Genomic DNA, 25,586 nt, shown 5'->3' with positions numbered 1-25,586 from the left:
TAAGTCAAGAAAGCCGACTGCCTTGCAGGCGAAGGGCAGTGGACGGCGCCCGGTAAGAGGGGAACAAGCGGCACAAGGCGACGCCGAGGAGGAAGAGACAGCGAGGGGGATTCGCTCACATGGTAGAGCGCTCGCTTTGCATGCGAGAGGTAGCGGGATCGATGCCCGCATCCTCCACGTGTACGCTGAGCGCTCGGTTTGCCGAAAGGTGTCCTTTAACCCCTGATCACGCCTTGCGAGGAGAGTGTGGAGCGTTTAGCAGCCACGCCCCCTTTTCATCTTCTCTCTGGCTTAAGTGCGTCTCCGCCACTCTCTCTTGACACTTCATGGCAGCATGTCAGAGGTCCGAGTGATGTCTTTAATGGCTGAGTGAGGGCACGATGCTGAAGCAGAGAGGCCATTTCAGCCAGAGAGACTTGTGCTAGGTGAGCTGTGAAAGACAGACTCGCGACAGAAACAAAGCCCCAAAGTCTCGGGTGAGATCAAAAGGCAAATGCAACACCCAGCAGCGGGTGTCGCAAGATTAGGGAACAGGCGTCTGAAATCCCTGTGAGGCAAACTTTCCAGCCCGAATGCCGCAGCTGGCCTCGTTGGCGTAGTAGGTAGCGCGTCAGTCTCATAATCTGAAGGTCGTGAGTTCGATCCTCACACGGGGCAGGGCCACTCGCTTTCTTGCTCTTTTCAGACACTTGCAGCAACTATACGCACAGAACCACGTCTGCGTGCCTACCACGTGGAAAGCGTCAGCTTTACACGGGAGAGGAGCAAAGCCGCACCCCTTTCCTACATAACACTCACATTCAGAGTTAAGTCCACAAATTTGCCCTAACTTTCGCTGGCGCTGCTGTCAGCCTGCCCCTGTTGCCGATGAAAGGCTCACACAGCGTCATGACAGTTGCAAAACAATGTTCCACACTCCGTAAGCAACAACTTCAGTGTTTCAAGTCACCCGATATGCCGCGAGTCAAAGGAGCGCAAAACCCCAAGCGTCAAAAGACAAGGTGAGTTGATGGAAAGAGCATTGAATTGAGGAGCACAAAAGTTCAGCTCGTACAATAGGCAAGGAAGGTCTATTCGTGCGTCTTCATCGCACGTGAAAGGACTGCCTTGCAGTCCAAGGGCAGCGGGCGGTAAGACATGATGCCGAGAAGCCTGAAGCGAGGGGGATTAGCTCAAATGGTAGAGCGCTCGCTTAGCATGCGAGAGGTAGCGGGATCGATGCCCGCATCCTCCAGGTGCGAGTCTGGAGCTCTGGGAGCCAGGTGCTCTCCTTTAGCCTCTGCGACTTCTGATAGGTTCTCCTCCGCTCAACGTCCTTCAGCTGTCAAGCATTGAAGGGCCACGCCTCCTTCCCCACCTCAGTCTGCACCGAGTGCGTCTCCGGCATTTTCTCGTCCGATTTGGCAGCTTAGCAAATGAAAAGTATATCCGAGTGAAAACGGTGGTGAGAATACTCTCACGAATCCTTAGAAGACGTGCGTTTGATCAACGATTGCTTAACATTCACATTCGAGCCATCAAGCTCGTAGTTTTCCTTCAAATATTGAAAGCTGTCAGCGAGCACATCACGCTCTGCAGGACGGTGAAGTATTTGGAGTACTTCAACAGAAAGAAGAGCAGACAGCTCCACAAATATGCGAGGCGCAGAGAGCGCAAGGCGAGCCCCGCACACGTTTCGGTGGCTGAGAGAGGGCGGTTTTTGCTTCTGCATTTCTCAAGTAATGGCGCATGACGACAAGCGATCGCGGTGCTCATTTACCACATAGTGGTGAGGAGTTTTCAGGACGTGTTCTTTTGAACGAGCAACGAGGTTGCCGCCTTGGACAGCTGACTGCACGCTGTCATTGTGCCACGTGATGAGGATTGACCAGGCTCCTTCAGTCATCAGTCACCTTCCATCGTTTGCCGTAAGCAGACGCTGCGAGGTGATGTGGATATCAGGTCCCAGGAGTGTGGAAGAGGAGGAAAAGGGCTCGTCCGGGATTTGAACCCGGGACCTCTCGCACCCAAAGCGAGAATCATACGCCTAGACCAACGAGCCACAGCGACTCTTCCGTTTCTGTGTTGTCAGCGAGCTGGAGGACGGGGGGAGGCGTCATTCGCTCGTCCCGTCAGACCTTCATCAATAAGTCAAGAAAGCCGACTGCCTTGCAGGCGAAGGGCAGTGGACGGCGCCCGGTAAGAGGGGAACAAGCGGCACAAGGCGACGCCGAGGAGGAAGAGACAGCGAGGGGGATTCGCTCACATGGTAGAGCGCTCGCTTTGCATGCGAGAGGTAGCGGGATCGATGCCCGCATCCTCCAGGTGTACGCTGAGCGCTCGGTGTGCCGAAAGGTGTCCTTTAACCCCTGATCACGCCTTGCGAGGAGAGTGTGGAGCGTTTAGCAGCCACGCCCCCTTTTCATCTTCTCTCTGGCTTAAGTGCGTCTCCGCCACTCTCTCTTGACACTTCATGGCAGCATGTCAGAGGTCCGAGTGATGTCTTTAATGGCTGAGTGAGGGCACGATGCTGAAGCAGAGAGGCCATTTCAGCCAGAGAGACTTGTGCTAGGTGAGCTGTGAAAGACAGACTCGCGACAGAAACAAAGCCCCAAAGTCTCGGGTGAGATCAAAAGGCAAATGCAACACCCAGCAGCGGGTGTCGCAAGATTAGGGAACAGGCGTCTGAAATCCCTGTGAGGCAAACTTTCCAGCCCGAATGCCGCAGCTGGCCTCGTTGGCGTAGTAGGTAGCGCGTCAGTCTCATAATCTGAAGGTCGTGAGTTCGATCCTCACACGGGGCAGGGCCACTTGCTTTCTTGCTCTTTTCAGACACTTGCAGCAACTATTCGCTCCTACCACGTGGAAAGCGTCACCTTTACACGGGAGAGGAGCAAAGCCGCACCCCTTTCCTACATAACACTCACATTCAGAGTTAAGTCCACAAATTTGCCCTAACTTTCGCTGGCGCTGCTGTCAGCCTGCCCCTGTTGCCGATGAAAGGCTCACACAGCGTCATGACAGTTGCAAAACAATGTTCCACACTCCGTAAGCAACAACTTCAGTGTTTCAAGTCACCCGATATGCCGAGAGTCAAAGGAGCGGAAAACCCCAAGCGTCAAAAGACAAGATGAGTTGATGGAAAGAGCATTGAATTGAGGAGCACAAAAGTTCAGCTCGTACAATAGGCAAGGAAGGTCTATTCGTGCGTCTTCATCGCACTTGAAAGGACTGCCTTGCAGACCAAGGGCAGCGGGCGGTAAGACATGATGCCGAGAAGCCTGAAGCGAGGGGGATTAGCTCAAATGGTAGAGCGCTCGCTTAGCATGCGAGAGGTAGCGGGATCGATGCCCGCATCCTCCAGGTGTACGCTGAGCGCTCGGTGTGCCGAGAGGTGTCCTTTAACCCCTCGCCTTGCGAGGAGAGTGTGAAGCGTTTAGCAGCCACGCCCCCTTTTCATCTTCTCTCTGGTTTAAGTGCGTCTCCGCCACTCTCTCTTGACACTTCATGGCAGCATGTCAGAGGTCCGAGTGATGTTTTTAATGGCTGAGTGAAGGCACGATGCTGAAGCAGAGAGGCCATTTCAGCCAGAGAGACTTGTGCTAGGTGAGCTGTGAAAGACAGACTCGCAAAAAAAGCTTTTTGTTGTTTTGCACTTTGCCTGTTGTTTTTTGCACGTTGCCTGTTGTTGTTTTTGCACATCACCTGTTGTTGTTCTTTGCACACTGCCTGTTGTCTCTTTCTTTTGTTGTACAATTGTATTGTTGTGTTTGGTGTTTTTTCTTTGTACTACTTATGTCCGAGAGCTAGCTAAATAGCTTTTCGTTACACCATATACCTGTATATGAGTATAATGACAATAAACTTGAAACTTGAAATTGACAGAAACAAACCAATACAGAAATAAAAACAAAAAACGCAAGCTTGCGGATTGCTAAAGCAGGTAAGCCCCACACAATTTTTGAAAAACCTTATTTACCGTTGGCAAAAGAGCTGACACGTATTATGTGTGGAGAAAAAGCTGCTAAACAGCTCGACCTGCTGCCCCCCCTGAAAGACACTTATTGAGATGGCGGATTATATCAAAAGTACGCTGATAGAGCGCGTTAAGATGAGCAGATGTTTTTCACTGCAATTAGATGAGTCTTTAGTTGATTTGGCCAATTTGCTCGTTTACGTTCGATACGAGTTTGAGGGCACGTCCCATGAGAACTTTCTGTTCTGTAAGCCGCTACCAACAGGAACTACAGGAGAGCACATATTTCAGCTTCTGAATGAATTTATCGAAGAGAATGGCATCGACTGGATAAAATGCGTCGGAGTTTGTACAGATGGTGCAAGAGCAATGACAAGCCGACACAGCTTTGTAGTTGCACGAATTAGAGAGGTTGCTCCAGAAATTAATGGACGTATTCAGCAGCCAGTAATCAGCCAATAATTAATTTTAAATTTAAAATTTTCAACTGTGTATTGTACTGTACAATTCTGTGCAGTCCAAAGACTTACTGGAAGGTTGTTTCTGGCAAAATTGGCTCCAGCATGAGTGTGTGTATCTGGATGAATTATTACAAGTGATGGTTTCGCAATTAAGGATTTCTTCACGGAATTCTTTAAGTTAAACAAAGTAGGGAACAAGGGTTATGTTTACAATTGCCAGTAACCGGAGAACAGCTTATCAACATGTTGAAACCGTGCCATGAGAGTGAAGACAGACGTGTTACACCTTTAAGTGAGCCAATGACTGTTGTTGACTATGTTGTGACAATGTTGTGTGGCTCTGTGGGAAATTGAAAAGTTATAGAGGAGACATGTTGTGTATCGCACCATTTTATATTTGTAAAAGCAATACGGAATATATTATTGTAACGCATACAGCCGACATTACAGGTTGTGCGAGCTGGCTCACCAGCGCGGAGACGTCACCATCCTTCCCTGTGAATAGCAGGCACCTCAGCCGTCTTTGGGGGACAGCAGATCTTCTGGTCGATGAACAGTATCCAGTCCTAATCCAAACCCTCAATCAAGAAAGAGGAGTAAATTGCCTAAATACTGTACTAATACTTATACTGTACTGTACTGTACTGTACTAAGGTCTTATGGACAGATTAGACCAACAAAACCCTTTAGCAAAGTGAATGAAAGGTGAATCTGGGGTGATGGAAAGGAACTGCAGGAGCTTCAGTGAGCACCTGTCTATGCAGACAGAACCCCAGGAACTGAACCCAGGACCCCAGCTCTGCAAGGCAGCAATGCTCACCACTGCATGACCATGCTGCCCACTATACTACAATAATGATAATCTTAACATTATTAATTGTGCTAGTTTACGATATATGAGTGTGTTCTGCCTTGTGTGGCACATACAGTAACACTTGTGTAACCTGTGCAGCAGGTGTACTTGTAAAGGCATATGACGAAAAGAGGGATCACTAATGAAACACAGCTCATATTCAAGAAGATCTGAAGCTCCTGAACATCAACATGTATCTCAGCAGGATCAGCAGATTCAGCCTGACTGTCTTTGAAGAAGTTTCCCAGCAGGAAAAGAGGAGACAAAGATGGAAAAGGTGAAGCCACAGGTCCCAATTGTCTGGAGCTGTGGAGAGAGACAAGGAAAACGCTAGAGACACAGTCAGATCGTCCACCCCCTGTACCGGGAGGTCAGTATTTTTTGGATGAGGAGTGATGCCAGGGTGCTGGGCCTTGACGCGAGTCTGATTGCTCCAGGCTAGTGCAGAGATTCTGACTAGGGTGGGCGGTGGCCACCTGTATTTGTGGTGGACAGTGGAGGCTGGTGGTCAGGTAGTGGACACTCAGGTGCCTCGTGGGGACATGTAAGGCTGGAGATCAGGGGCTGAATGTTGTCTTGATGCAGGGAGACATGACAGCACAGCCCCACTGTAGACAGGCCTATTGTAGACAGCCTCACTGAGGACAGACACACTGAGGACAGACACACTGAGGTCAGACATACTGTGGACAGACACACTGTGGACAGACACACTGTAGACCGACACACTGTAGACCGACACGCTGTAGACAGCCCCACTGTGGACAAGCCCACTGTAGACAGGCCCACTGAGAACAGACACACTGTAGACAGGCCCACTGAGGACAGACCCACTGTAGACAGGCACACTGTAGACAGGAACAGTGTTGTCCCCAGCTGTCAGGCCTCTTCAGCCCCTATTGCATGTTGTGATTCCTGGATTCACTGTGTCTACCTGCGCTAACAAGGCTGTGGTCCTTGTGGGAGAAGAGAACGATGCTCAACAGCTCTGGGAGGTGTTGTGACACTTGCAGGCTGGGGGATCTGGTTTAGAAGCTGTGATCTAGGGTGTTAAGTAGCTGCACAAGCTAACTCAGCCCTGATGAGAGTAAACTGGTACTGCACAGGTCTCCCATCTCCAGCAGTAGGCGTTACTATTACTTCCTTAAAGAAGCAGCCACTCCTGTCTGGCCTGGAGTATAAGATCAGCTCAGCTTATCATTACAGGAGTGTTCAGCACCCTATAGCATTGTCTAAAGCATGGCAGCTTATCTGTAATTATTCAAGTATAATAACACACAATGACTGTGATCCAGGTCCTACTAGACACAACATTTCAGCAGCAGATGTTCTTACACGATTAAGGGTAAATGGGTTTTGATATTGATGCTCAAAGCCTGGATATGAAATACTTGCCTCTCTCCAGTGAACTCTTTAGGTCCCAATCCTTTTTTGCATTGTGGAGATACATTTGATTTCTTTGACTTAGTTGACTTAAATATTTTTTTCCTCCTGGTGATTTAGAAAGTGAAATAATGGCCACTGCACACCGTGTAATGAGAAAACGCTTTATTGTGGAGCCATGATTCTCTAGGTGAGGTGAAAACATACAGACACAGAGATGAAGAGACAAGACTTTATTGGAGAAACTGTAGACTGAAATCCCACCCTTCTTGTTTTCTTCTGAAGTCTCAGTTTAGACGGGTAAACACATTTGTGCCAACCCTGTGAATGAAAAATACCAAAAAGTATGTTAAGGCAATGTTTGTCATTAGAGTTATCAGTAATTGTTTTAATGAACATTCTTGTTTTAGAGATCTCAGTATAACATTTACACAGTACTTAAGTAGCCTAGTGAAAAGTCTCTGAATGTGGAAAATATTGTTGCCCTGCCAGTAGGGGGCACTGCAGGATAGAGGCCTTGGCTCAGGACTCATTAGCTCCGCCCTGTCCTGGAGGGTTGGTATCCAGTCCTTATCCAGTCTCTCTTCTTTCATGATTGAGAAATATCTGCAGGCATTACACTGTAACTTGACTCTTAATGAGAACAATCAACTCATTATGGGCTAAATTGGGCCAACATGCAGGGTTCTCCTGGCTCTCTGGGCTCTGTGTTCCAAGAAATCTCAAAGACGGGTCCTCCAGGCCCAGGAATGGAGAGTCTGGCATTACCTGAAAGCTGATAGATTCCTCAAGGCCACCCTCTTGAGCCAATTGGCCTGAGTGTAGAGAGACTGGACAGCTAGAGCAGACTGAACTGTACGAAGAGATGCTCACACTGTACAGGTGCACTGTATACTCCCTGCACCTGTAGTGTCCCAGCTTGTCCTGGACACTGAATACTGATGACCCAGTGCATGATGGGAGCAAGGCTTCTGAGCATTACAGTGCGCCCCCTTCCCCAGAATGAACACGCAGTGAACTCGCCTGGTCTTGGACCAGTTGTCCGCCTCTGTGGCCGCTGAGCTCCTGAGCAGCCACATCGTCTGAAGGTGTTCGGTGCCATCCTTCTGCACGAAGCACTGCCCGACGAAGGAGGTCACAGAGTCTGCACAGAAACAGCACAGGCTGTGAGAGAGACAGCGTGCCATCATCTCAACACTTTCATTTTTAATGGGATGTGCATTTCCTACAGTCATCAGGTTCGCCCACTACTTTGGTGCTTGTGAATGAAACATCTCCACAATGGGGCGGGGCCTAGCCTGCAGCTCCGCCCCCTCCTCTGCTGCAAGAACACACAGCTGTCTGACTGCGCTCCTGGAGAGCTGCTGCCCGCTGGCTGGATTTACACTGCAGACACCAGCTGAGTGATGGTGTATGAATGGCCAGAGGAGGGCAGCAGATCCTGCACTTTTCAAAACCCTTTTTGAGATAACGAAACCTGTGTAGCAGAATATTAAGGTATAAAAATGTGAGCCAGGAAATCTTGTTTTGTTACAGACAGACTATATAGTAAAACAGGTAGGAGAAGGTAACTGAAAGTTTGGGAAGACATCTGGAGAAAAAGATTCCCCTACCTGAAAAAGTCCATTTCACCAGGAATCCAAACACTCTTCGTTGAGTTTTGGCACTAAACATGTTCAGGTTTCCCGTGAGTGGTGACTGCTTGATGACAAGAGTTTTGTTGGCAGTCACCGCAGTGTGGTAGGTGCCGGTGAAAAAGCCATTTGTATCTGGAGCACTGAGAGTCATGTTGGAGCCCAGCTCATTCTTCCACTGTCCTTGAAGGTTGCACTGAAATGACATTTGGAATGGGATTGCAGGGATCGTTCATCAGGAAAATGCTCTGTTTCACCATTAACATCTACACAATGTATAGAAGCAATTGAAAAGGCAAACAGAATGCTGGGGTATAGAGTAAGAAGTGCAGAATTTAAATCAAATGGTGAATAAAATGTATAATTCATTCGTAATTCATTTTGAATATTATGTACACTTTTGGTCACAATGTTGTAGAAAAGATAGAGCTGCTTCTAATCAGTACAGACAAGAGAAACTGGAGTCTTATACTGTCAGGTTGAAGCAACTGAGTCTCTTTAATCTGAAGGGAGCATCCTACACTGACAGGCTGGAGAAACTGTGTCTCTTTAGTCTGAAGGGAGTATCCTACACTGACAGGCTGAATGAACTGAGTCTCTTTAGTCTGAAGGGAGTGCCCCACACTGACAGGCTGAATGAACTGAGTCTCTTTAGTCTGAAGGGAGTGTCCCACTGACAGGCTAAAGCAACTGAGCCTCTTTAGTCTAAAGGTAGTGCCCCACACTGACAGTCTGAAGGAACTGAGGCTCTTTAGTCTGAGTGGAATGTCCTACACTGACAGACAGAAGGAAGTGAATCTTTGAAGATTTTGAACTCAATTTCAAAGAATTCATCAGTGTCACACCAGCAGCTTTGTTCAGAATGAGCACTAACATACTGTATGAACCAGAAAGTTCAGTGAAACAATTTCAAAACTGAGAACATAAAGGCTGTGTAAAATAGTACAATGACAATATTATCATTTTAACAGTGAAACTTCATTATCGTTTGGCCACTATAAAGAAATGCTGTTATAATTTGTTATACCAGAAAGTTTCTATAAAAAACTCACCAAGGAGCCATCTTTGCCGTGATTGTGGAAATAAAATGAAAATATATATCTTGTTAGCAAGAAAGTCATGTCAGGTCTTTTAGCCAAACAATTACATTTGGAAAGACACAAAACTGTTACTGACCTTGTGGGGTTACTGTCCCCAGTGTGATGAGATACTGCCCTGCACGGTCTCTACTAAAGGACTTGAGGACAGTTCACAAGGCACAGGGTTCGAATTGCAGACGAGAAGCTTACCTTGCTGTTGACAAGGCACTCGTACCCTCCGATCCAAGAGATCAGCGTGAGAGAGAGGAGGACCGTTCCCAGTCTCGTGTTGGAAGAGGACATGTTGTGGAGGATTGGGGCGTCTGAGCTGTGTCTCCTGTCTGCAGTAGCCTGTTCTGTCAGAGCAATGAGAGTCGGGACAGTTTGCGCTCACTTATAACTGCTCCATGCTGTCAGTTCATAAATCATCACTGCTCTCTTTAGTCAATAAAATTATTAATTCACCCCTCATATCTTCAATTACAACTTCCTCAAGAGCTGATCATGCCTTCAGTGCTTTAAAGAGCATATTGTCATCAAGTCCTCACTTACACAATGAAGATCAAATCAGGGATACTGTATATCTAATTTGTTATGTACCCAGTGTCTCCTTTCTTAAAAGAAACCCAATCAGATGCACAAACAGTTTTTCAATTCAAAGACGATTGCCAAGAGTCACGCTTCAGGAGTGATAAAATTAGGCATATGAAGCCCTATTCCTGTGTAATTAAAGTCAGCAATACAATAACAAGACTGTTGGCAATTGTTGAAGATCACAGTCCCAAGCACTTTAAATTCCAATTTGTCTCTTGGTCAGAAATCATCATGATGGCAAATTCATCTTTATTTCAAAATCCAGAGTTTGCTTTCCAAAGTATTTGGTATTTTTTAGATATACTTTTACAGCCCTATCCCTCCAGAAGCCATTTCCACCTGGAAGTATGAGCCCTTAAACATCTTGCATTATCTTTCAAAGCAGTGGTTCTCAAACTTTTTGGACCAAGTACCACCCCTGAACAAACCAAAGCATCCAAGTACCACCTACAAGTCATCTTCTCATAGGAACCCCACACACTCACACACACATGCTGTATAATCACACATATTATACATATATTAATCTAATAATAATAATAAACTTTATTTGATATAGGGCCTTTAAAGGTGTCTTCTCAAAGCGCTTTACAGAATGACAACAATTAAAAATAAACAATAAAAAAGCACCATTTCAGTGAGAGGGGTGAGCCTGTTTAGTCGAGGAAAGTAGATGTGAATTCATTGGTTGTGCCTTGATACAATTCACAACAGAGTCTAAAAGATTTTAAATCATCCGGCCTTTTCTTGACTGCCAAGGCCTCGCAGTGGATGCTGCAGTGCCTCCACCTCATTTCTGGAGCAACCTCTGTAATTCGTGCAACTACAGTACATTGCTGTGTCTGGATGTTATCGCTCTAGCACTGTCTGCACAAACTCCGACGCATTTTATCCAGTCGATGCTACTCTCTTCAATAAATTCATTCAGAAGCTGAAATATGTGCTCTCCTGTAGTTCTTGTTGGTAGCGGCTTACATCCTCATGGGACGTACCTTCCAACTCGTATCTAACGAGAAAATTGGCCAAATCAAAGGCATCTCCAGACTCATCCAGTTGCAGTGAAAAACATCTGCTCATCTTAACGCGCTCTAGCGGCATACTTTTGACATCATCTGCCATATCAGGGGGCAGCAGGTCGAGCTGTTTAGCAGCCTTTTCTTTACACATAATACATCTCAGCTCTTTTGCCAACGGTAAACAAAGTTCTTCACAAAAAGTGTGGGGCTTACCTGCTTTAGCAATCCGCAAGCTTGCATTTTTCCTTCTTTCCGTTTCAGTAGTCCGTTTCAGAAATTAAAAGAAGTTTTTATTTCATACACATGAGAGCAAAACACAGAGACGCTCAGTGTATTTTTCTCAAATTAACCTAGAACAGTCCTTAAATATGTTTCTGTTATCTATCACGCTTTCCAGTGCTAAAAAATTAGCACGCGCTGTATCGTAGTACGTAGGCTGCGTATTTGACACATAAACTACTTTTATTAAAATAGAAAATATGAAAACCCATCCCAAGTTTTCAGTGCACACAACAAATGTCCAGGCTCATCTGGTGTACTACCTGGGGGTGCTCCACATACCACAAGTGGTACATGTACCATAGTTTGAGAACCATGGCACTACACTAATCAAAGAGCTGGCTAAAAAGGCCTCACCTCCTTTTCTTACTACTATGAACATAATCAAGCAGACAGGAAGACAATTAAATTCCGTAAACTAATCAAACCACTAGAGAGATTATTTGAATTTTCAAGTTGCTGACGGTAGGATTGTCACTGACAAGATTGAACGTGTGCCACAAGTGCATCAAAAAGAAAAAAATAATGAGGCTTTATTTCCAATTTATCTTTCTAAAACACAGTAACAGATCCCCATATGACTGCTGGAACAGGTCGAGCTGGGAGTACTGGTCAGTAGTGTCCAAGTGTGCACCGGGTGCACACACTGGAAAGAAGCAGAGCTGCTTATATTCCCCATCTTCTTCACCTCTCCTGGGGGTCTGAGGCTGGGGGTCTTCAGGCTCCCTGTGCACCACTGCTACTACAGCCTATATAACGTATCTTGCAAATCTTGATCAATCTTTCTCAGGTATCCTTAACAGTAGACTTAACTTGTAAGGTGAAGTATTGTCCCTTTTTACAGGTTATAAAGTTTTAGGTTGTATGCTAGAGGTCAGAGATCAGGGATGCAAAGGAACACGTAAAGGTTTATTCCCTGCTGAAAAGAGAAGACAAGAAATATAACATTTAGGCTGTGGAGGCTTCTTCGTGTGTGAAGATTAAGACCCAACGAAGTCTCCACAGCCATAATGTTGTGTTTCTTGTCTTGGCATTTTCAATTGATTTCTTATGTTGCCTTCCCAAAATTCCCGGGTATTCCAAAAATATCTTGATCATGCATGATGTACTGCGAAACACTGATGGTGTTGTTAAAGACAGTAAAACAATACTCTTTTCAGCTCATGTTCTCTCAAAACTAATGATTAGTTTTTCGTTTTAGTGCTTCTATCAAGAAAAAAGGTCAACAATCACACTGGAGAGGTCCCAGTCTGGTCTAGCGCAGTGTAGTCATAGCCCAAATGTTGCTCTGATCGAAGGGCAAAATGATCTGTTTGTGCGTGCAGATACAAATATTAAAGTATATTTTAGCCTTTTTACGAGTGCTGAGAAAGTAAAATCTATATACAAATTTGTCCCCCAAACCATTTTAGCATTTCATGTTATCTACCATTAGTAAATTAGTAAATTAGTTATTACCTCAATTTGCTCTTGACAGAAATATTGCAATGGTATTTTTTTCTGGTAATAAAGACCATGCTCATCACATTCGTACTAAAGCTGTGATGAACACAAAAAAAAACACATTACTCCTGTGTTGGCTTCTCTTCACTGGCTTCCAGCATGTTGCAGGGCTGGATTTTGAATTCTTTTATTAACATGTAAAGCACTGGTGTGCTGTTTAATTAAGATGTTAATCCCAGACAGAAACACTCTTTCCAAAGAGTAAGTACAGAAGAAATACTGAATGAATCTTCCAAAGACTTCATTCTGAGGCTGATCTGTCTATTCCCTCAGCACCAGGAGGGTGTTCATACAATAAAGCCACAGTGCTGAGCTCTCTGTGTGTCCCAGTTTTTAGTTAATGTGCTTTATTAGTTTGTTAGCTGGAATTCTGACTCTGACAGCATCAGATTATCTGCAGTTATCTTGCTGTCACCCAGCAAGGCTGCTCATGTGAGGTAAACAACACCGAGCTGTGCCTGCTCACATGGTCACTGCCTCCTTCTGAGGGAGCGTCTCTGCTCCTGCAGGTCAGTAAACACAGGAGAGCAGCTTCCTCACAGTCACATGGTTTCTGTCTTCTGAGGGAGCGTCTCTGCTCCAGCAGGCCAGTAAACACAGTTTTATTGTCTTCAGTTTGATTTCAGTTTTGCTGTTGTGCCCCTCAAGCTCCCAGTTCCTCAGATGCACAAAGGCTACTCTTGCCGAAATCAGGTGAGGCTGGATTCCTTCACCAACATCAGCTTCATGTGAAAGGTACCTCCCAAGGAGTGGGAAGAGCTCTGCAGTCTCCACACTCTCGTCATGAATCAGAATCCAGGGATCTGGGTTGTGTTCAGGTGACTTCTTCTCATCTGTCTGAGCAAATATATTTAAATACACAGTGACTCTCCAGTTACAGTGGTTGTGCTATAATAGGATCCTTAAAATAGGCTGACACAGGAAAACTGACACATGAAACACAGATACATGGTCCAAACCAGAGCTCTTTATTTACAATGCAGGAAATCAAAACATCCACCAAACACAAGGTAACTAGAAACCAAAATATAAGACCTTTATTCCTTTTTAAGCTACTAGCTAACTCCTTCAAAGTCCATTACTAATTTTACTAATCTACCGAGCAGCTAAACTGCTTACCGGCCTGAAAAGCACTCAAATCTCTCCCTGAAACATTTCACAAAGTCCACTCTCTCTTTTAAAATTAGTCCCAAATGACTGTTTCAAAGTCCTATGGTCAGTTGGTCCTTCTACCTCTGGTTGAGCTGCATACGGAAGAGCTGGGCCCTAGACAGCAGATCAGAGCAACCCAGCAGCTGGTCAGGTGTCTGAGGACAGCAGCTCGTTCCCCACATGTGAAATGTGGTCCAGGACTCTTGTGTTTATCTTAACCTGCTGCCCTCTCACAACATTTAAACATGAGCCAGGGGAATTTTGCAGTAAAGATTTATAGACATACAATATGAGAACAAAATAACCCCTTATTAAACAGATTAAAGAGATTAAAGGGCATAAAATCAAATTTTGGCACTGAAAAATGTCACATGACTTTACTCTAAGATTTGCTCTAATGTTTCACTTGTTTGTGTGTTTCTGTATATCAGCTTGCCACCTAGCCCACAGACAGCAAGACATCCACAGTCAAACAATATACTTTGTCCTACACACACATCCATAACATTTCTTGTGTGTACAACATCCTAAGGTTGTGCAAAACCTGTTGTATGGAATATTTACAGAAAATGTTTGTGACATTTAAGCTGTGTTAGGCATACCATTTTAAAGGATTTGGTAATCAGTATTTTGAACCTAAAGGTTACTAACTGTATTGTGGTCCTGAAATATATTCTTAAGAAGTTTCTATAAAACTGACATTTACTGACAATTTTAGCTAGAGGGGTTTTAACTTTAAGTAACACATTTATTGAGGAATTTCGATATGAAAACTCTAAACTTCAAAAGAAAGTGGTTGCACTTGCGGAGACAACGGAAAATTAGCAAAATGAAAATACATGTTTAAAGGAATCGGTCTTAGATGTACAGTGTCGGAGCATGAGGAAAAATATTATATTAATGGGGTTGAGAAAGGAAGAGACGACTGAATCACATCAGAAAACAGAAGAGCTGGTGAAAACTTTCATGCGGGAAGTGTCTCGACCGCCAGCCAGCAAAGATCAACTCGTAAGGGAGCTAATCAGCACCAGCAGCGGGTTATTATTAACCTGTTATTAACATTGACACATTTAGCCAATTTCTGCCTGGAATTTCCTCCTCCTTAAACATTTGTTATATCTCTGCAGCAGAACATTGCATGAGCTTGGTTCAGGTCTTAAATTGACGCTAACCCCCTTGGCTTTGAGTGTGAACAGTCAAATTTCTTATATTTCTTAATGTGTCCACTCAGCAGACAGACATATGAAAAAAAAAACCTAAAAAACAGCAGGCAAAAATTTTTTTTGGGTCTTCAGAGGTCAGTTTTTTCAACTATATGCATTTGAAAACCTTGTTCTAGGTGACTACTAGCTTGGATAGAAATCTGGGACAAATTGATCAATTAGAAAACATTCTATATCATGTTTTGTGAAGACTGAACCTTTAATGAAATTTCACGCCTATAATAAAAAATCATAAAAATATTGAAAATTAGAATAATAACCATTGCAATTGCTATAAAAACCTTTAGACACTGCTAGAGAGCCTATATCTGCTGTTATGCAATGAAAAAAAACCTCAGAGTTGCCTTCTGGTGTGAAAAAAAGGAGCACTGATAAGAAACTGATAAAAAACTGATTGATTACTCCTTCTGAGTCAATTATTGACAGCTAAATGCAGGTGGAATGCAGCATGAGGCTTCTAGAGGAAGTCTTACCCCATAAGGGCTCTGAATGGCTGAAAATACAATGAATGACAGCGGTTTTTAGCAATCAGATCCCTTTTATTTCTAGCGGTCGTTCTTCAAACATTTACTATGAAGTCAATAACGTTCAATTCTCCAGGTCTGGAGATAATATTAGTCTGGGTTATTTTGGATATATATCATGCTTCAGAATAAGGTAAAAACATGGGATATATATATATATTTGCTGGTTTTTGCTTTTGTGGTTTTGTTGGTAAAAATGTATGATATGTATGTATGATATTGCTGACCGGGTGTTTTTATTGGGATTCTGCTAGTTCATTAATTTATTGGTTTATTGCATAATAGTGTCATATCTGTGGAAACAAACTTTATGGTTTTGTTGTGATGATATTGGAGAATACGTGCATGTGAGAAAATTTGTGCAGCGGTTTTAAAAAAAACGTTGTTTATCTTGCGTTTATCTTAAAAATAAAAATTGTCATCTGGGGTGTCACCAATGACCACGATCCGGGCAAACAGACAAGCGCCGCCGCACGAGTTAACACACCTGCAATTGCTCTACCGTGCGGCACGCCGGGTTATTTATGTGACCCAGTGGTGAATAGCGGCCTGTTATGCCAGATCCACTAGATGGCGCTACGTCTTAGCTCGCGGTTCCTGTCAGTTGATTTCAGCGTTCTGCGCGTGGGCAGTAGGGACTAAGAAGCAGTGAGTTACCGTTAAAAAGAACCCGAAATTACTTCAGAGAGTTGTAACGGTAAATACGATGTTGTTTCCCTATTTTACACCCTAAATGAGTATAAAGGGGTATTTCATAGGATTGAGACAAGATTAGCAAGATGGATATTAGATTTTAACGGAGTACACTGGCGGTAGCCAGTTTTTAGACAACTACTCGGGCTAGGGATATCTGTGTACTGATTTGTAAGTAATGGGTTTCACATGCTCCTTGTATTTTCTGTTCCTTCATTCTTTACAGGGACTTATGTTTAGCACCGTTTGTTAACTGTACGCAATTGTAAGTATTATACTAATTATTCTCGTAATGTAGTTCTCAGTGAGGGCTGAGAGGTGACATGCGCAGCCTGTGAGCGGCTTATTTCTGCACGCGCTACGTGGTGAGTTGTTTAAACTTCAACTGTAATGTAATGTTTTTGTTGTTGTTGTTGTTCAGTGTAGATGCGTTTCTGTAACGGTCAGATGGAATGTAAAAAACTGTAAAACTAAACATGTTTTCTTTGTTTTCCCCTCTGCGTGAAAGAACCACTACCGTATTTTGTGTATATAAAAATATTGTTATGTCATTTCTTTTGTTATTTTATTTTTTAAACTAAGAACAGATCAGACCACATACTCACCTAGAAATAAAGAACCCCAAAATTATATTTGTGTTCTGTGCTAATTATTCTTTGCCAGGCTACATTTATACCATTCTAACCTGCTTCCCGTTGCTCGGTATTGAGTTAACTTCTCGTAAGCTCTACCTAGCGTTTCTCTACCTTTTTGCCTTCCTGGAATTTTGGCTGACATTAAATGTTACAGGTGCGGACTAACAGTGCACAAAGCAGACGAATGCGGAGCGCGAACAGCAAAATGTCTACACTGTAAGAAAACAGGATATTATGCACGAGTGTGTAGAAAGAAAGACGGTTCCCATCAGGAAAAGAAACTTAATACAAATAAGGAAGGGACAAAACTGCGAGCAGTTCAAGAACCTTCTTCAGACTCAGATGAATTTGTTAATTCCATTGACCCTGAAGGTAAAGAAACTGTTCGAATAAATGGCCGAGAGATAAAATGGTGATAGATACATGAAGTCGAAGAAACTTCATTGGAGTAGAACTTTTCAAGAAAGTGTTTGCACACAGGACTGAACTTCAGCAGACTAAGAAGAAATTTTATGCCTATGCGCAAATTAGTCCACGTAAGCGTGTTGGCTACTTCGAGGCACTGCTGAAATGGCAGAAAAATGTAATAAAGGACAAAGTTTATGTAATTGATGGAAATGTAGAAGCGTTGTTGGGAAGAAAAGCATGTTTTGATCTGAAGATTCTGAATAAAGGAGACACCGTCAATGCGGTTGACCAGTCTTCAGAACGATTTAAGCGGTTAGCACAGGAATATGAGTCACTCTTTAAAGGTTTAGGACAGATCAAGGGTTACAGTCACAAGGTTACAGTAGATGAGAAAGTGTCACCAGTAGCTCAAAGTCTGAGACGAGTACCCTATCCGATGATAGAAGCTGTTAATCAGGAGTTAGATAAAATGCTGGATGATGGAATTATTGAAGACGTGAATGAAGGTGCAGAATGGATCTCAAATATTCTGATAATATCTAAAAAAGACACCAAGGAAGTGAGGCTGTGTGTGGATCTGCGAGAAGTGAATAAAGCAGTTACCAGAGAGAGACATCCAGTACCAACGGTTGACAGCATATTGCAAGCAGTGCAAGGAGCCAAAGTTTTTGCAGAGTTAGATGCTTGAAAAGGGTTCTGGCAAGTTGAGTTGGCCCCGGAATCAAGTCACCTGACTACCTTCATCACACACGGGGGTTGTTACCGTTTCAGAAGAGTTCCTTTTGGCTTGTCTAGTGCCCCAGAGGCCTATCAGAAGGCTATGGACTCAATGTTGTGTGCAATGCCAGGTGTTGTATGGTATATGGATGATGTTGTAGTACATGTGGAAAATGAAGTACAACTAGAACAGAGGCTCAGGCAAGTATTCCAAAGATTCCAAGACTGTCGCGCAGGGGCTGACTGCTGAGGATAGGGATCCAATGCAGTGCCTTTGGTAGGGTTGGTGCTAGACGTAGGCGTAGTCGGAGTAAACAGGCAGGGGAAGAGGCGTCGGAATGGATTCGGAAGGCGGAGGCGTAATCCAGGAGACTGGCAGGGGTCGGAGTCCAGGAAGGCGTAGAAGAGGCGTCAGAGTGGAGTCGGAAGGTGGAGGCATAATCGAAGAGACAGGCAGGGGTCAGGATCCGAGAGAGCGTTTTAGAGGCAAAGGTACAAAATCGAGAGGCAAAGAGGTAGTCGGAAAAGCAGGGTCGAGGTCCAGGGGAGAATCAATAGTAAAGCGAAGGCGTAGGTAATAGGTAAGCTCCGGGAGAGAATCTCAATAGTGAGCAATGACCGGGGGACTGATGAGCGTTTAAGTAGAGGACTGATTGACGCGTGCACATTTGGTACGGGAAGAGCTCGTGAGAATGCGGGAGCGCTTGCCTACGTGAGGGAGATTCGTGACAAAGACAGAGGCTTAACTTTAAATAAAGATAAGTGTATCTTTGGCCTAAAGGAGATCGAGATCCTGGGACATTTGGTCACTGCAGAAGGAATAAAACCAGACCCAAAAAAGGTGACAGCTGTTTGCAGTGCACCAAGACCTGAGAATGTTGCACTTTTGCGCTCGTTCTTAGGCACTTGTGGATTTTTGATAAAATTCATTCCTAATTATGCAGATCTATCGGAACCCCTTAGAAAACTAACGAGGAAAGGACAGAAGTGGGAATGGACATCGGAAACTGAGAAAGCCTTTGCCAAGTTGAAAAGAGCCATGTCTGGCATACTTCAAACTAGATGCGCCAACAGTAGTGATCAGTCATGTGAGTCCTGTAGGACTTGGAGCAGTATTGCTACAAAGGCAAGAAGATGGACAGAACAAGCCAGTGGCATATGCAAATCACTCACTTACTCCAACAGAAAGGCATTACTCGCAAATAGAGCGTGAAGCCTTGGGTTGTGTTTGGGCAGTGGAACATTTTAGGACATATTTATGGGAAGGCAAGTTCACACTTCAAACGGATCATAAACCCCTCATTTACATGTTCAATCCCAAAAAGGCAACATTGTTACCACCCAGGATACAAAGACTTGGATTGAGATTACAGCCATATGATTACAAAATTGAACACATAGTAGGGAAAACCAATGTTGTCACATCTTCCTTTACCAGACACAGAAGACACTGGTTATGTAGACACCTATGTTGATAGAGTGCTTTCAATCAGCACTTATGAACTGCATGCACTGACACTTGAGGAACTTAAGCAAGCAACAAACGAAGATGACGCATTGAAATTGTTGATGTCCATAGTGGAAAAAGGACAATGGCCTAATCCAATTCCAGAGGATTGTGTTACCGAAAACAAAAATCAGACAAGCATTGAAAATAGCACATGAGACACATCAGGATGTGGTTCGTACAAAACAGTACCTGAGAAGCAAATTTTACTGGCCCAACATGGACAGTGATGTTGAAAGACTAGTCAGGAATTGTTCCACTTGTATGTTGAATCAGCCATTGCAGGAGGATCAACCTCTCCAACCACTTGAATTACCACCAAGGCCCTGGACAAAACTGGGCATTGACCTGGTAGGTCCCATTCAGAATGAATACATATTGACTGTCATAGACTATTATACTTCTTACCCTGAGGCGGTTGTTGTATCAGACATATCTTCAGCCACAGTTATTAGAGAGCTGATGAACATCTTTGCACGATTTGGTTATCCACTAGAGGTAGTAACAGATAATGGCAGGCAATTTATAGGACAGTTGTTTGAATCAGTTCTGACTAACTGTGGAATTAAACACATCCGTGCATCACCTTACTATCGTATCACCTTACTATCCGAGAAGTAATGGCAAAATTGAAAGATTTCACAGATACCTGAAAAAGGCCTTGAGAGCAGCTGCTGGCTTATAGATCAACACCTCACAGGGCATCTGGAGAAACCCCAGCTAATCTTCTCTTTGGACGTGATATCCGGACTAAACTACCAAACGTGGAAAAGAAAGAAGAGCCGAGGGACATTCAAAAGACGAAAGATATCCATAGACATCATGAGGATTACACACACAAAATGAAATTATATGCAGACCAGACACATTGAGCAAGGGATCACAACTTCAAGGTCGGTGATGTAGTGTTTGTGGCTGGCCTAGACAACCTTAAATTGGATGCCAAGTTCAAAGACACTCGCTTGAGAAACACCTCTTGTAACTCTTTTGAATTAGTGAATGTGGAAGATGGCTCAAAAATAATAAGAAATGTAAAACATCTTCGACACGCTCCTCCATTGGATCTTGATTTTGAATCTGCAGAAACAGACAATGCTGAGAATACAGGTCTTTCTGACGTGCAGGAAGGGCCGAGTCCTCAGACAGTGGAGAGTACATCCGTAGGAGAGCCAGTAATTTTACCCCGAAGTGAAGTAACAACCAGAAGTGGCAGGGTTATCAGGAAACCTGCTCGTTACAGAGACATTTAAAAATATAGGACTTGCATAGCTCTCCAAATGTTAAATTGCCCTATTTTGTTTGTGTTACCTATGTAGATGTTGCTTAGACTGCTAGAAATGAGGTTATATTTAGAAGTGACTTAAGTAGAAATTGAACTAAAATTTGAGTTGGTACTCATAGAAATAGTTGTAAAAAAAAAGAAAAAAAAGTTGAATGTGTTGAATAGAAATGGAAGGTTTTACATACATTTTGTTGAAATAGTTAATAACCGTTTACTGTGTGTTGATATAGGATTGTTACAATTGTATGGTAAAGTTTTGGACTTTAAAAATAACAAAGGAAGGGATGTAGTATAGTGAGTAGACATCGCGAGACAACAGAACGAGAGAGTAGAAGGCGGGAATATATGGTGTAAGTGCGTGATCTGTGTAGTTAATAAAATAGTTAAAATAATAATATAAGAACGGCTCTTTATTAAGATACACAACACCGAGAGTCAAAGGAGCGCAAAACACGAAGCGTCAAAAGACAAGATGACTTGATGGAAAGAGCATTGAATTGATGAGCACAAAACTTCAGCTCGTACAATAGGCAAGGAAGGTCCCGGCGTCTTCATCGCACGTGAAAGGACTGCCTTGCAGACCAAGGGCAGCGGGCGGTAAGACATGATGCCGAGAAGCCTGAAGCGAGGGGGATTAGCTCAAATGGTAGAGTGCTTGCTTAGCATGCGAGAGGTAGCGGGATCGATGCCCGGATCCTCCAGGTCCGAGTCTGGAGCTCTGGGAGCCAGGTGCTCTCCTTTAGCCTCTGCGACTTCTGATAGGTTCTCCTCCGCTCAACGTCCTTCAGCTGTCAAGCATTGAAGGGCCACGCCTCCTTCCCCACCTCAGTCTGCACCGAGTGCGTCTCAAGCATTTTCTCGTCCAATTTGGCAGCTTAGCAAATGAAAATTATATCCGAGTGAAAACAGTGGTGATGATACTCTCACGAATCCTTAGAAGACGTGCGTTTGATCAACGATTGCTTAACATTCACATTCGAGCCATCAAGCTCCTTGTTTTCCTTCAAATATTGAAAGCTGTCAGCGAGCACATCACGCTCTGCAGGACGGTGAAGTATTTTGAGTACTTCAACAGAAAGAAGAGCAGACAGCTCCACAAATATGCGAGGCGCAGAGAGCGCAAGGCGCACACTTTTCGGTGGCTGAGAGAGGGCAGTTTTTGCTTCTGCATTTCTCAAGTAATGACGCATGACAACAAGCGATCGCGGTGCTCATTTACGACATAGTGGTGAGGAGTTTTCAGGACGTGTTCTTTTGAACGAGCAACGAGGTTTGCCGCCTTGGACAGCTGACTGCACGCTGTCATTGTGCCACGTGATGAGGATTGACCAGGCTCCTTCAGTCATCAGTCACCTTCCATCGTTTGCCGTAAGCAGACGCTGCGAGGTGATGTGGATATCGGGTCCCAGGAGTGTGGAAGAGGAGGAAAAGGGCTCGTCCGGGATTTGAACCCGGGACCTCTCGCACCCAAAGCGAGAATCATACGCCTAGACCAACGAGCCACAGCGACTCTTCCGCTTCTGTGTTGTTAGCGAGCTGGAGGACGGGGGGAGGCGTCATTCGTTCGTCCCGTCAGACCTTCATCAATAAGTCAAGAAAGCCGACTGCCTTGCAGGCGAAGGGCAGTGGACGGCGCCCGGTAAGAGGGGAACAAGCGGCACAAGGCGACGCCGAGGAGGAAGGGACAGCGAGGTGGATTATAATAATAAACTTTATTTTATATAGCGCCTTTAAAGGTGGCTTCTCAAAGCGCTTTACAGGATGACAATAACAATAAATAAGAAGACTACAACAATAAATAAGAAAATTTCACAAGACAGGACACAATTATAATTACAACAATACAACAATAACAATAGAGGAGACCGTGGAAGATGGTATTAAGAAGAGCAGAGGGGTGAAGAATGGAACCAGTTAAGTAAAGGCTTTTCTGAAAAGGAGGGTTTTGAGTCTGGATTTGAAGGAGTTTAGAGAAGGTGACTCTCTAATATCCTTGGGCAAGGAGTTCCAGAGCTTGGGGGCATAGCAGGAGAAGGCCCTGTCGCCCATACAATGTAGACGGGCTTGGGGGACAGTAAGGAGGGCAGAATTTGAAGAGCGGAGGTTGCGAGGTGGGGAGTAGGGCGATAAAAGTTCAGACAGGTATTGAGGTGCCAAGCCATGTAAAGCCTTGTAGGTGAGCATGAGGATTTTAAAGTCTACGCGGAATTTGACCGGAAGCCAGTGCAAGGACTCCAGGATAGGAGTAATGTGAACACTTGCACTAGATCTGGTCAGGATTCTGGCTGCTGAATTTTGGACATACTGCAGCTTGTTCAGAGTAGATTTAGATACCCCAGGGAGCAGAGCATTGCAGTAGTCAATTCGAGAGAATACAAATATGTTGATCAGCTTTTCAGCCACAGTTAATGATAGCATAGGGCGTAGTCTTGCGATATTTCTAAGGTGAAAAAAAGATGTTTTGACAGTATGCTGTACATGTGGGTCGAATGTTAAGCCAGAATCGAATATAACCCCAAGGTTTTTCAATTTTGATTGGAGCTCAAGTACAGAGCCATCTACAGACAGGGTTACAGGACTGGCTTTACGAAGTTGATGGGGGGTACCAATAAGCATGACTTCAGTCTTGTCACAGTTAAGATGAAGGAAGTTTTGAGTCATCCAAATTTTTATGTCAGAGATGCAATTAGATAGAATAGAGACAGCCACATCAGTGTCGGGTTTGGTATGGATGTATATTTGAGTATCGTCAGCGTAAAAATGAAAGCTGAGGCCATGTGATCTTAAAAGCTGACCAAGTGGGAACATGTAAATGCTGAAGAGCAAGGGGCCCAGTATTGAGCCCTGAGGGACACCAGACTTGACAAGACCAATTTCAGACCTGTACCCATTGAGAGAGACAAAGTGACAGCGATCAGTGAGGTAAGACTTAAACCATTTGAGGGCAGTGTCAGAGACTCCAAACACAGTCTCGAGACGAGAAAGCAAGATGTTATGGTCAACAGTGTCAAAGGCAGCACTGAGATCAAGAAGGATGAGTATGGAAAGAGAACCAGAATCAGAAGCTATTAGGAGATCGTTGGTGACTTTGACTAGGGCGGTTTCTGTGCTGTGAAGTTGACGGAAGCCAGATTGGAGGGGTTCGAAAAGGTTGTTTGTCATGAGGTGGTTATGTAACTGAAGTGTGACAGCACGTTCTAGAATTTTAGAGAGAAAGGGTAAGTTGGAGATGGGGCGAAAGTTGTTAAGATTGTCGAGAGCCATGTTAGGCTTCTTTGGCACTGGGGTAATAGCAGCAGTTTTGAGGACCGTGGGTACAATGCCGGTGCTCAAGGATTCATGTATTATATTGAGGACAATGGGACAGAGAGAAGAGAAACAGGACTGGAATAAAGTGGTGGGAATGGATTCTAAAATAGATGTGGTGGGTTTCATGCGCGTAACTAGTTTGTTTAGGGATGCTGAGTCAAGAAGAGAGAAGCTGGAGAGACGGGAACCAGAGAAGTTGGATGAGGAGGGAGGAGGTGTGGAAATTATATCCGTGGTGGAGAGAATGTGATGCCGGATGTTGTCAATCTTAGAACTAAAGAAATCTAAGAATGTGTTGCAAAGTTGTGATGAGGCAGGTAATGTGGTGGGGCAGTTTGGCTTGAGCAGTCTGTTGATGGTGGAGAAAAGATGTCTGGGATTGTTTTGGTGATTTTCAATGATGTGAGAGAAGTAGGTGGATCTAGCAGACTCTATAGTAACCTTATAATCAGATAAGTAATCTCTCCAGGCCTGATAATGTACATTTAGGCCGGAAAGACGCCACCTACGCTCAAGTTTGCGAGAGGCTGCCTTCATGAAACGCAGATGGTCATTGTACCAGGGGGCAGGGCGAGAGAAGGAGATGGTTCGAGTTTTTAAAGGAGCAAAGGTGTCGAGGGTAGATAAAAGAGCATTGTCAAGTAACTGTATTTTGTCCTCTAGAGGGTCAGAGGAAGAGAAACAGGATAAGGAGGACAGAACAGAATTTGCAAACCTTGGGTGATCAATTGATCGCCAGTTGCGGAAATTTACAGAGCGTGAGGGGGAAGTGTTAGAAACAGGTAATTCCAGATTGAAGAGAATGGCTAAGTGGTCAGAGAGGCCTAGATCAAGGGGGGAGCAGTGGGAGACAAAGGAGTCATTTGCAATAATTAGATCTAAGGTGTGTCCTTTGTTATGTGTAGGGGTACAAACAAACTGAGCAAGGTCAAAGCATCCCAAAAGAGAAAGGAAGTCTTTAGCCAGACTGGAGGAAGTTGAATCAATGTGTATATTAAAGTCCCCTAGAATAAGGATCCTTTTAAATGTAAGGGATAAGAATGAGAGAAAATCAGCAAACTCACCTAAGAAGACTCCACTGGGTTTGGGTGGTCTGTAAACTGTGGCAATAATAGTAGATTGGGGGATAGAAACATTTAAAACAAGACACTCAAATGAAGAGGGAGGAGGTATAGCTATAGGACTTAGACTGTAAAAAAGGTTGTAAAAAGCTCAGGTTGTAAATAGCTCAGCTAAAGGTGGATTAGCTCACATGGTAGAGCGCTCGCTTTGCATGCGAGAGGTAGCGGGATCGATGCCCGCATCCTCCAGGTGTACGCTGAGCGCTCGGTGTGCCGAAAGGTGTCCTTTAACCCCTGATCACGCCTTGCGAGGAGAGT

At 44.3% G+C, this 25,586-nt stretch overlaps 1 protein-coding gene, 1 long non-coding RNA gene and 6 other non-coding genes across 8 annotated transcripts; 5 read left to right on the top strand and 3 right to left on the bottom strand.

Moving 5' to 3' along the window:
• The first annotated feature begins 584 nt into the window (after window positions 1-584).
• Window positions 585-657, top strand: trnam-cau (transfer RNA methionine (anticodon CAU)). Its single transcript has one exon. It is a non-coding gene; the product is annotated as a tRNA-Met (tRNA).
• Window positions 658-1,161: 504 nt separating this feature from the next.
• On the top strand, window positions 1,162-1,234 carry trnaa-agc (transfer RNA alanine (anticodon AGC)). Its single transcript has one exon. It is a non-coding gene; the product is annotated as a tRNA-Ala (tRNA).
• Window positions 1,235-1,969: 735 nt separating this feature from the next.
• Window positions 1,970-2,041, bottom strand: trnap-ugg (transfer RNA proline (anticodon UGG)). Its single transcript has one exon. It is a non-coding gene; the product is annotated as a tRNA-Pro (tRNA).
• A 669-nt stretch (window positions 2,042-2,710) lies between these two features.
• Window positions 2,711-2,783, top strand: trnam-cau (transfer RNA methionine (anticodon CAU)). Its single transcript has one exon. It is a non-coding gene; the product is annotated as a tRNA-Met (tRNA).
• Window positions 2,784-3,269: 486 nt separating this feature from the next.
• Window positions 3,270-3,342, top strand: trnaa-agc (transfer RNA alanine (anticodon AGC)). The gene has a single exon. It is a non-coding gene; the product is annotated as a tRNA-Ala (tRNA).
• Window positions 3,343-6,802: 3,460 nt separating this feature from the next.
• Window positions 6,803-9,749, bottom strand: LOC148660596 (avidin-like). Its single transcript, XM_088638103.1, has 4 exons — window positions 9,576-9,749; window positions 8,266-8,482; window positions 7,676-7,796; window positions 6,803-6,973 (listed from the first exon to the last, which is right to left on the bottom strand). Exons 1-4 carry the CDS (start codon window positions 9,666-9,668, stop codon window positions 6,940-6,942), a joined length of 465 nt encoding a protein of 154 aa, XP_088494229.1. The 5' UTR covers window positions 9,669-9,749; the 3' UTR covers window positions 6,803-6,939.
• Window positions 9,750-16,089: 6,340 nt separating this feature from the next.
• Window positions 16,090-19,719, top strand: LOC148660595 (uncharacterized). Its single transcript, XR_015939807.1, has 4 exons — window positions 16,090-16,353; window positions 16,648-16,714; window positions 18,478-18,601; window positions 19,054-19,719. It is a non-coding gene; the product is annotated as an uncharacterized LOC148660595 (long non-coding RNA).
• Window positions 19,720-22,328: 2,609 nt separating this feature from the next.
• On the bottom strand, window positions 22,329-22,400 carry trnap-ugg (transfer RNA proline (anticodon UGG)). The gene has a single exon. It is a non-coding gene; the product is annotated as a tRNA-Pro (tRNA).
• Window positions 22,401-25,586: the final 3,186 nt, after the last annotated feature.

Source organism: Lepisosteus platostomus, chromosome 6 (assembly GCF_059453375.1).
Source record: "Lepisosteus platostomus isolate fLepPlt1 chromosome 6, fLepPlt1.hap1, whole genome shotgun sequence".
Classification (NCBI taxonomy): Eukaryota; Metazoa; Chordata; class Actinopteri; order Semionotiformes; family Lepisosteidae; genus Lepisosteus; species Lepisosteus platostomus.
This window is presented reverse-complemented; position numbering and strand designations above follow the sequence as displayed.

What these genes read in the sequence shown, in the direction of transcription:
- LOC148660596 (XM_088638103.1), bottom strand. Translation starts at nt 9,668, where the DNA reads ATGTCCTCTTCCAACACGAGACTGGGAACGGTCCTCCTCTCTCTCACG. An exon ending in AGTGCCTTGTCAACAGCAAG is followed by an intron (nt 8,483 to 9,575) that starts GTAAGCTTCTCG and finishes ATGTCATTTCAG; the next exon opens with TGCAACCTTCAAGGACAGTG. An exon ending in GACAACTGGTCCAAGACCAG is followed by an intron (nt 6,974 to 7,675) that starts GCGAGTTCACTG and finishes TTTCATTCACAG; the next exon opens with GGTTGGCACAAATGTGTTTA.